This window comes from Lytechinus pictus, chromosome 1 (genome assembly GCF_037042905.1).
Source record: "Lytechinus pictus isolate F3 Inbred chromosome 1, Lp3.0, whole genome shotgun sequence".
NCBI lineage: Eukaryota > Metazoa > Echinodermata > Echinoidea > Temnopleuroida > Toxopneustidae > Lytechinus > Lytechinus pictus.
Genome location: NC_087245.1, coordinates 37,392,660 through 37,403,281, shown reverse-complemented (window position 1 = coordinate 37,403,281; position 10,622 = coordinate 37,392,660). Strand labels below are relative to the sequence as shown.

At 37.9% G+C, this 10,622-nt stretch overlaps 1 protein-coding gene across 1 annotated transcript in view; it reads left to right on the top strand.

Moving 5' to 3' along the window:
* Nucleotides 1-1,088: 1,088 nt before the first annotated feature.
* LOC129262119 (uncharacterized) overlaps nucleotides 1,089-10,622 on the top strand; it is a 31,983-nt gene continuing 22,449 nt past the window's right edge. The window contains exons 1-2 of the mRNA XM_064101988.1: nucleotides 1,089-3,646; nucleotides 4,213-6,079. Of these exons, the coding sequence (XP_063958058.1) occupies nucleotides 3,594-3,646; nucleotides 4,213-6,079 (1,920 nt within the window). The 5' untranslated portion in view covers nucleotides 1,089-3,593. The remainder of the gene's footprint in view (nucleotides 3,647-4,212; nucleotides 6,080-10,622) is intronic.

Sequence of the window (10,622 nt, the reverse complement as noted above, 5' to 3'; positions counted from 1 at the left end):
AAATTATATTCTGTATGTATGGTTATATGCATATTACGTCTGTATATTTTTATTGCTCATTTTATTCTTAGTCTGGAGCTTACAAGTGTATGTCTGTCTGCCGCGCGCCATGACATTTATATCAAGATCTCTTGGAACTGGAATCTTTACACATGTCTTATTGTAAAAGAAAATTATTTTGTACAGAGTACACAATCATATCATTTTTAATGTTCTGACTTCAGAGTAAAATCACATTTTTATCAACACACCAAGATGAAGTAAATCAGTTACCAGTGTATTTTGTAGATCTAGCTCTATCAGATGCAGTAGGGCATCACCCCCCCCCCATTCCACCCCTAACTCCAAGTCTTTTCCCCCTATCAAGTTAATTCTAAACAGTGTATTTTCCTGGATCATAAAAAAAAAAAAAGACTTTAATTTCTAAATAGCAAACCAAATTATACCATTTCAATTAGGGCCTTTTCACACATAAATCTTGAATCATCATTGTATTGATGATTGCAGTTCGTCTTTAGAATTATTGGACCTTTCACACGCTCACTCGAAAACTGTGATTTGAATTCGAATTCCCGAGCGAAGGCGGTACGTGTCCTTGGTGACTTGTCAATCAAAGCACTGCACCGATACGATGAGTGCATGAAAATTGTATTATCTATGGAAGTGCTTGAAAGGACACGTAAGCTCCGCCCTCCAAAAGATGATTTAAAGGTCAAATACGTAAAATTCGTACCGTAATTTGAGTGAAACTTAACTGGAATTCACCTCCAGAGTAGAATTTGAATTTGTGATTGTCATTAGCATTCTTGATTCTAGTTTGATTGCACATGTGCTAAAAATTTGTAATTAGCCTTCTTTTTCACTGGAATCATTCAAATTATGTTTTTTTTTACTGTGTGAAAGGGCGGTTAGTTTATATGCTTGGGTTGTCTATGAAGTCATTGGTTACAAGAATAAACCCAGGACTGTGTATTTACTGATGAGACTAGATGAGGCTTTGAGTCATCACATTTCCTTTATAGCTGGAAGAGTCTCTCGTAAACAGACGGTCTTGTCGCTCATCTTCCAAACATCACCGTTGAGTAGGCCTCCATTAAATATCAGACCTGGTTGGAGTGGACACATCAAAGGCTCTTGAAAAATTGAATTGGTTGCTTCTGCTCTTGTTTTGTAGTCGTCCCTACATTTCTTGTTCAGTGATTTTTTTTATTGATCATTTCTAAGATTATTAAAGATAAAGCTAAGTTCCGTTAAAGATGGATCATTTATTTATTATTTACCATGCGTCAGACTAATCTCAAGCTCTCCAGAGCATCCTTACCTGATCTAAATACCATTTTCGGTAGCTGTGGAACCTCTGTGTCAGCCATTTTATTTTAAATGTTCTGTGTATAACAGAACATGGTGATTTCTACTTATTTTAATTGTTAGCCATAGTGATTTCTTCGTCTGCCATAATACAGTTGATTGATCTGTGTTGAGATTGCAAGTTTCTATTCAAGCTCCTCTTCAAGTGAAGTTGATGTGAAAGTAATGATACTTGTGTATCTCATGTGGAAGGGTCCTTTGTATGATAGCAGTTGTGCCATCTATGAAAATTGACATCTTTATGCAAGACTCCATGTCTTCCGGTACATGTTGACTATGTTGAAAGGGACAACACAATTTGACACCTATTTCAAATGAGAGAAAATATGTATTTCATGAAATATTGAAGCTGATATGTGGAAGCAGATTTGAAATTGAAAATAATTTTTTTTTGCTTCATTTTAGTTGATTATGCAAAACATTTATACCTCTTTCTGGTAATTCTTCATTTTCTTGTCCGTGCCTGGTGTGCAGTAATCAAGCCTAGAAACCATGTTCCTTTGAGTATATTTGAAAGGTAGCCAACCAATTGCCAGCCTGACACTTTCAGCAATTCAAAATTTTTACGACTAAGCGTAGACCAGGCGTGGACCAGCGATTTACTGAAAGGACTTAGCGCTGGCCTGGTGCGGTCCAGCCATTTACTTGGAGGACTTGATTAGTGCGGACCTGGTGTGAACCAGCAAATAACTGGTTCACACTTAGTGCGGACCTGGTGCAGAAGGGCTTGATTAGCGCAGAACTGGTGCGGACAACATATTTTACTGAAAGGGGTATTACATTGATTTGGGTCGGAAGGATTGAAAATTTGGAGGAAACTCCCATAACACCCGGATCTGAGAAAAAAGAGATTGGACATTATAATAATTTCAAGAATTTTTTTTTTCTGATATCAATATAGGCCTATGAGTATCTTCAAACATCCATTTTAATAGGTATTTTAATAGTATAGGCCTATTAATGAGTATCATTGGATTATTTTGCTCATCCCTCTTATGTAATCATTGGATTATTATTCTAGGCCAGTCGAGGTATGACACATTGACAACGATAAGTCTGTCCTTTATCTCGGCTTTTCTTTTTTATTTTGTTCCGACCTTGCCTCCAACTTCCTGCATTCATTCTCTACAATAGGGCCCCTAATCGGTGAACCAATGCCATATACATGTAAATAACACACACCCTAGCAAATCTTCATTTTGGATCATAAACTTTGGACGTAATCGTATCATTCCAATTCACTGTATACAGGAGTTCCGCTTTGGGCATGTTCTCAAGTGAGCTCAGAGACTGTATTTCTTACTGTTAGAGTGTGTACCTTGCTTCATTTTATTCTAGATACTATTTTCAAGGGGCAATCTGTTGAGAGATATTCACTTTCACAATAGGCCTATAGTTTTGTGTGACCTGAGATTCATAAAAGGAAATAAAATGTGTTTTCATAATGGATGCTTCATTGTTCTTGGATATTTAGTACACAGGATATCACTCTCAACATAAACCTAAGTGTTTTCCGATTAATTAAAGGAGCACATAATTTCTGAGAATCATCAAATAGTTTAAACCTTTGGTAATTGTGGTTTCGACATCATTCAATTTGAGAGCTGTTCATTTTACAAATAAATGAATAGTATTATATTCCTGTGTTTTCAGGATTTTTTTCATTATCATCAAGATAACTGAAGGATATGTGCGGAACAACATTTTCTGCTCATGTAAACAAGTGATATCGAATGACACTCATCGATTTCAGCCGTGATGTTTGGCGTTTTGGAAACGTACACTTCTGCAAATGCAATTCCTTTAATTGCACCGAAGGAAATAACCATAGACCTGTATGTCAACCCTACTGCATGTTTAATTCATGTGTGCATGAGAGTGTAGTCACATACTGCCGATGACGTTGTTGATCGTCCATGTGTAGACCGAGCCATGTATGTTGATCTGTCAGCCACATCAGTCGAGGCTCTCTCGTATCCCAGCTGTCAGTGGCACTCACATACCCCATGTGAAAGTCTGGATGGATGCTCTATGCCTATCTTCTCCTGATACTGCCGATAGTCACTCTGGATTACGTGGGCTCTGATTGGAATACATGCGATCCTATAAATACTTTTGGAATAGAACTCCCTCCGTGTGCCGTGTGTGTAGAGTTGTTGACTTGTGTTGTTGTTGGTCGATGAGGAGCTATTTGATTATTTCTTTACTGTTTGGATGTGATTTTAATGGGAAACATGTCATCGTCGGATGAAGAAATGAGTGATTATGATCTGGAGGGGTAAGTTATAAATGTTTTGCGCTGCTAAGTTCGGCTAGAGGTTACCACATTGTTACACTATCTTGAATGATCATGCAGTGGTATCCTTTCCTTCATGCATGTAACTGTATGTAACTGTGAATTGTGATTTTCTCAATTCACCATTTATGGTATAATGTGAAAAATATTGATTTTAGGCCTATCATTTTAATGTTATATGTTCATCAAGAATAAACAAAATAATATTTGTGTTTTAAAATACAGTGTTTCTATTAATGTTTTTGCCCACATGGATTAAATGTAAACACCCTTGTCAGATGTGTTTGCCTTTATTTCATTCAGTTTATGCTTCATTATATTTGTTTACAATGTAATTGCAAATAGAAGTCTGGATATTCCAGAAGACAAAACCATTACTTATTTAGATTTACATTGCAATGTAAATTTACTAACAGATTTCCATGACTTTAATATAATGTCCATAGCTCTTGGGCAATTCACCACTGAAGGCTATTGCCTTATTCTGCATAATATAATGGATTCTGAAAAGCGTCTGATAATATGGGTTTTTTTGCTTGTTGTTACAGGTGCTGGGACCTGGCTGATATCAACATGTCCACTGCAGTAACAGCCAGTCGTAACCCAAGCGGCAGTGGCGAGAAATCCTCCTTAAGCTCCAATGTCCGCAAGCTACGGCATCTCTTTGAGGAGCAGGCACACCCAACCGGCAAGCCTCCCCATGCTCCTAGACAAATACAGACAACCAACAACATCAATGCCAACACCACCACCACCACCACAAGCTCCAGTAGTGCCAAGTCTTCACTGTCCGGGGTTGTTCTCCGGCACAAGGAATCAAAGTCGGTTCACGGTCGCCCAAGGCCGGCAAGCAATGAATACAATGTGAACGTTCAACAGCGGCTCAGCGGGGATTTTACAGGTGTGACGGTGAAAGCGGGAGAGGGTAACGGAGATGACCCCAGGAAAAGATTCACAAATGTCCTCAAGAAGTTTGAGGCTGCAAGTAGCCCCCCTATCCAGCGGAGGGCAACGGGTCCCAGAAGGACCAGTAGCAGCCCGCCGACCAGTCCACCAGTCTTCAAGAAACGAATCCATGAAAATGTGGACAGATCAGGAGAGCCGTTTGAAGTTGGTATCCGGAGGGACTCTGAATCAGAGGTATTCCAAATTGATGTATCACATTCCACTTCAAATGGTGATGAACCATTAAACTCAAAGCATATACCGTCAGTGGAAAGTATACCTCATGAAAATAAAATAGAGGATTCTATTCCTAGAGCAAATGGGGAGGTCAAGAGGGATGTAGATGCTGAAACCATACCGATGGACACTAGCAATAAGGAGAATGTGGTTGCAGAAGATTCTCAGGTTGTCATGAGGAGAAATCGCCCAAGGCAATCAGAGGATTCTACTGCTGCCACAAGGAGATGGAGTTTTGGCCAATCGGCCAGACCATTCTCTCGGGAATACTCCGAAGCAGAATTTCACCATGTAGATCCACCAAAGAAAAAAGAAATGCCTGCCTCAGAAATTATTGCAATTAATCGTCCTGATATTGATTACGCCGAAAAGTTGAATGTGGACGTTGAGAACAGTCGTCGAAAAGATGCAACAGAGCGACTGTCCTCTAGGTCAAATCATACCCCCACTCAGGACAGTAATGTAGACATTAAAAAGCCACTTGTACAATCCGTTGATGATGAGTATTCAGTTGATGACATTCATGAAGCGTTGGGCCAATCACCATATTCCACAAGGAGCATTCCTAGTAAAACCGAAGATGTCCCGTTTCCGGAAGTTAAACCGCAGAGTCACGAACCCATCAGAGCTAGCGTAACTGGCAGAGTTGAATCTTCAGGACTTGTCGCTGAGCTGAGTTCTGGATCTAAGGAGGAGAGACCTGATATTGTATCTGATCTTCCTTCTGAAGGATCGTGCTCATTCCTTTCCCCCACACCCTCGATGGAAGATGATATCTCCAAGAACCGCATCAACCTAACAGCGGAAGCCATCACATCGGATATATCCCCTAGGAGTCGTGATGGTGATGCTAGTACGGACATCCTTGCCATGGCCATGTCCTTACCAGAATCGACCATTGACACTGATGAAGACGAAGGTGAAGAAGAGAGACGCTCTCACGAGGATGAACCCCCGCACTTTGAAGCAGATGACTCGGACATCACGGATGATTCCGAGGATGCTGTCGGTGGTTATGACTTGGTGAAGGACGATGATGATGAGGACATTCGTCACGAGCCTGACAGTGCTCGTGGAACTCTGGAAGAGCTTGAGGACTCTGTAGAGGACCAGGGTTATGACATTTCCTTCAACATTGGAGGGTTCATGCCTGGCGAAACAAGATCTGACAGTGATGATGATTCAACGGAGCAGTCGTCATCTTCAGGAGAGGAACATGCTGCTGATGATACAGTAAGTGAACAATACTCTTTTTTATTTCCCTTTAAATCATGTACTGGTGAGCCTTTCATGAAGCAAGTAACAAGTGAATGTCACTGATATCTGTTGAAAACTGAAATTCTCATGTCATAGTGAAAATCACAGGTTAGTTGCTTCATGACTCTCCTTGGGTGAATCAGAAACTTTCTTCATGAAACTTTGATGGAATGTGACAGAATTCATTATTTGCAAATTATAGAAAGTCTCTATGTACATATATATGAATTAGGTAGTGAGAAAATTTAATGGATCTTATCTACACACATTTTATATGCTCAAGTACATGTATGAGATGGAGAGCAAGTCCTAAAGCCTGTTTCATAAACATTTATTATGCCAACTACCAGGGTAACATGGCTCAGCAGCCAATCACAATCAAAGTTTCCATGGTAGATATGATTATGGCAAAGTTACCATAGTTATAATGAAATCTGCCCCTGCACAAGGTATATGTGAGAAGATCAGATATAATAAAAAATGTTAGGAGAAAAAATACTGAAAGGTATTCTGGTGAGTCGACCATCTTTACTGGCCCAGACTCTAAACCAAACGTCGTTGCCCTTTCCCTTCACCAAATTCAAAGGATGTAGTTTAGAAGATCAAGGATACATAAACTATCCCGTTTCAATACATGTCTGATTAGAGGAGGCGATAAATGGGTTTCACTCAAGTTATGATAGGATCTCGGGGGAGCTCAAGGAAAAATAAAGGGATGTGCTATCTATCCTGCAGAGGGCAGGCTCTGCTTGCGTTTAAGCGACGACGGTCTCCCGCCCCATCCCTGGAATCATGGTTTGAAAAAAGTCAAGTTAAGAAAGTGACAGCACCCAAAAATTCTTACAAAGGTTATAATAGTGGTGTTAACCTATAGGACCATCTTCGTCGGTTTTAACTTAATCTGTAGTCATAATCTTTATTAAAACTATATTAAAGATATGTAGCCAAAATATGACACAACTTTAAAAGTAGATTCTCAATATATATTAACACACTTGACCCTAATATTATTTCAGAACCTGCCTGGTAACGATAATTATGGAAGGTTTTTTTTCATTAAATCGTGAAAAAAGAGCGAAGTGATCATTATATAACATACACAAAGTTTTTGAATTTCGGGCTTCCCATAATTCTAGAACAGATTTTGACTACAGCCTAAATTTCAAGAGTTTGGTTTATGGGTCATCGATTCAGTCGGATTCACACACTCTTCATTGGTGTTCATGATGGTAGCCTAGTATTACAGTTCTCATATCGTGATTGAAAATATAACTGCTAACAAAGGTATGTTTCGAATCATGATAGCTTGATTCACAAATGCAACAAAAATAAAATCCTTAATTGTGTTTGTAATAACATCACTCTGCCTCATGGGGAGGGGGACAGGCTTTTATTAGAATATTTCCGATGTACTTGACCTACATAGTGTGTATTTGTGTGGTCAAACTGAACCTTTTGGGTGAGAATTGCTAATTGAATAAATGCTAATTCATAGAAATACTGTGGCAAATTGCCAATATAGGTCATAATTTTTGTTTGATTTAATCTAAAGATATATATGCATGAACACAGCCAAACTTTCTTCAAACCAATGCTGGTTCACAATCTTGTAACCTTATGAAAAGTATTTTTTATAATGCCATACACCTACTTACTGGCTTGGTTGCCACACAGCTTAATGGACACTTCCATGTTGCACATGGAATATTATGGCTAATGCTGTACTGGAACCATATAAATGATATCATTAAAAGAGACAAACATGTATGTATTCTATACCTTAATCAAGGCTCGACATTAGCGGTGGCCCGGTGGCCCGGGGCCACCAGAAATTCACCTCGGGCAACCATTAATGAAAAAATATTAAGTTTTGGTGGCCCGAATCGGGCAACCAATAATTTTCAGAATAGCGCAATTTTTCTCCCCATTTTGCACGCATTTATCAACTTTCTACAATTCAAATTGCAAGCCAGTTCGTCATGCGCCCTTTTTGTTGATCTACACACAAAGTTGGCCTACCGCTATAGCATTAAGTAGCTTTTATCCAGCCGGCTGGCGTGAGCTTTGCATGCTTGAAGCAGCTGTGCGTTAGCAGCCTACTCAGACTCAGGGAGCTGCGATACGAAATGTTGCTGCTAAGAAATCTTCCACAGAACTATGAAAATCCAAGTCAAAGTCACATTTTACACCAATGAAATGCCCTTCTACAGACCTTTTTGCTAAAATCTGGTGTATCCTGATTATTTGCAAGCATTAAAAAGAGGAATCATGACCTCTCTTTTGACTCAAAAAGACCGATTTCCAAATGAAAATGATATACATAAAAACACATAGGTGAGTACATCACAGTCCCACATGTGCATTTGTATGTATGTTTTTACTTGGTTTCTTTCGAAGCTGTGTCTTTTCCGGTCTTTTCTAGCCAAAAATAAACAGACAGTTACTTTCTTTCTTGTTTATAAATGATTTCTTAAACAACTCTTGAGAAAGTAAATACTTTGGGAAGGCATTTCATTAATATGAAATGTGAATTTTTCTAACATTTTGGCAAATTTAGGGAAGGAATTTTCTCACACTTTTTTTGCCGTTTTATTATTTTCTTTCATTTTTTTTTTACAGTGGTTAAACCATTTATACCTATTTATTCATTTTTAATGTTTTTCTTTATATTTTTCGGGCCACCAAACTTTAATATCGGGCCACCAAAAAAAATTATTCAAAGATTTTGGTGGCCCGAATGGGCCACCACCAAAAAAAGTTAATGTGGAGCCTTGCCTTAATTTTATAATACAAGTATGGTATGAAATACCTGATATAAATGTAGTGTGATGAAAAAGGTACCTAGCCGAAGTACAGATCAAATTAGGTTGTATCATTTCATTTCATATATTTCATTTTCAATAACTAGGTGATTCTTATTAAACCGCGACATAACATTAAGCAAGCAAAGTGTTCCCTTGTACAAAGAGTTACGATTGATCCGATCAATCGTAACTCTATGGAAATCCATCAGTGTCATAATTTTTTCTACAGGAAATTTGCAAAATGTCCTTTGTAATCAAAGGAGAACACCCCAAATTGTCAAGAAATCAATGAATATATATGGATATGCATTCATATCTACAATTTTTTTGAACAAACATGCATTTCGTATGTTGACTTTGCTGGCTTGCCATAGTTACGATTGATCGGATCAATCGTAACTCTTTGTACAACGGGGCCATTGAGCAACATAAATATTTCATTTTCTTTTCTGATGTTTATTTCTCATACAGACTAGCCATGATTAGTCTAGATTAAAATTGTACATTCATAACCATCTGCAGCAGTAGAAGGCAGATCTCCTCTCCTTCTCATTTATAGTGTAGTCCCACGCATTGAAAATTATAATTCCTTTTCCCCTTGTGCCTGCGAGTGAGACCGATACCGACTTGATCCCTTTAGGCTAGACTAGTTTCCTCCCATTCTCCCCTACTGCATGGCATCAATACTTCATCAATGGAATGAACCATCCATAATCGGGCCTTTTCAAGAAGTCATAAGATTTCATCAAATTGGCAATCAATGGAGCAGCAATCATTTCCGCTAAGAATTTTTTCGGTCAATATTTAATGACCAACATGGTTCGTTCATGATCATCCGAGTCATAACCAGGTTGCCTTCCATTCCACCCCTAAATGATGGAGAGAAAAAAAAATATATATATATAATACCTTGACATAAAATGCAAACATTGAACTGAATTATTAAATGAAAACTATAATATGAAGGAATGATAAACAGGTAAGTAAATGAAACAAATTGATTAAAGACATATAATATAAATTTGACAAAAGTTATGACCATAAGTCCTCTATGAAACAGGATCCCTGTCTCCCTAGACATACTTTATATTTTCATCATCATCATCATCATTTCAAAGCTATCATAAGTACATTTTATCAGCTCTATTTCATTTTGTTCACAACTTCATGAATGTGATTCATTACACTGTGAAATTTATTGTTTCAGTTCTTAAAATGGAGAAGAGAAAAACCGAAGGTAATCATTTTTTTTTTCAATCACAAATCAATTCAAAGTTTGTCTGGGTACTGCTAACTTACTAATTGGTATATCTTCATTTTCATTTTAAAATCATCATTTTCATGCACAGGGTGTATATATATACTCACTACATCTGGGCTCTAATCTTAAATTTGCTTGCTGTATTATAATATCAGGAAGGTGAAATTTATAGAAGTAGGTCAAATACTATACGAGCATTACTTATTAAAGGTCAAGTCCACCCCAGGAAAATGCTGACTTGAATAAATAGAGAAATTCAATCTCGCATAGTGCTGAAAATTTCATCAAAATCGGATGTAAAATAAGAAAGTTGACATTTTAAAGTTTTGCTTATTTTTCATGAAACAGTGATATGCACAACTAGGTGACTCAGACGATGATGTCCATCACTCACTGTTTCTTTTGTTTTTTAGGACCAACTTGACTTAACCATATAGTATTAAACAATGCTAAT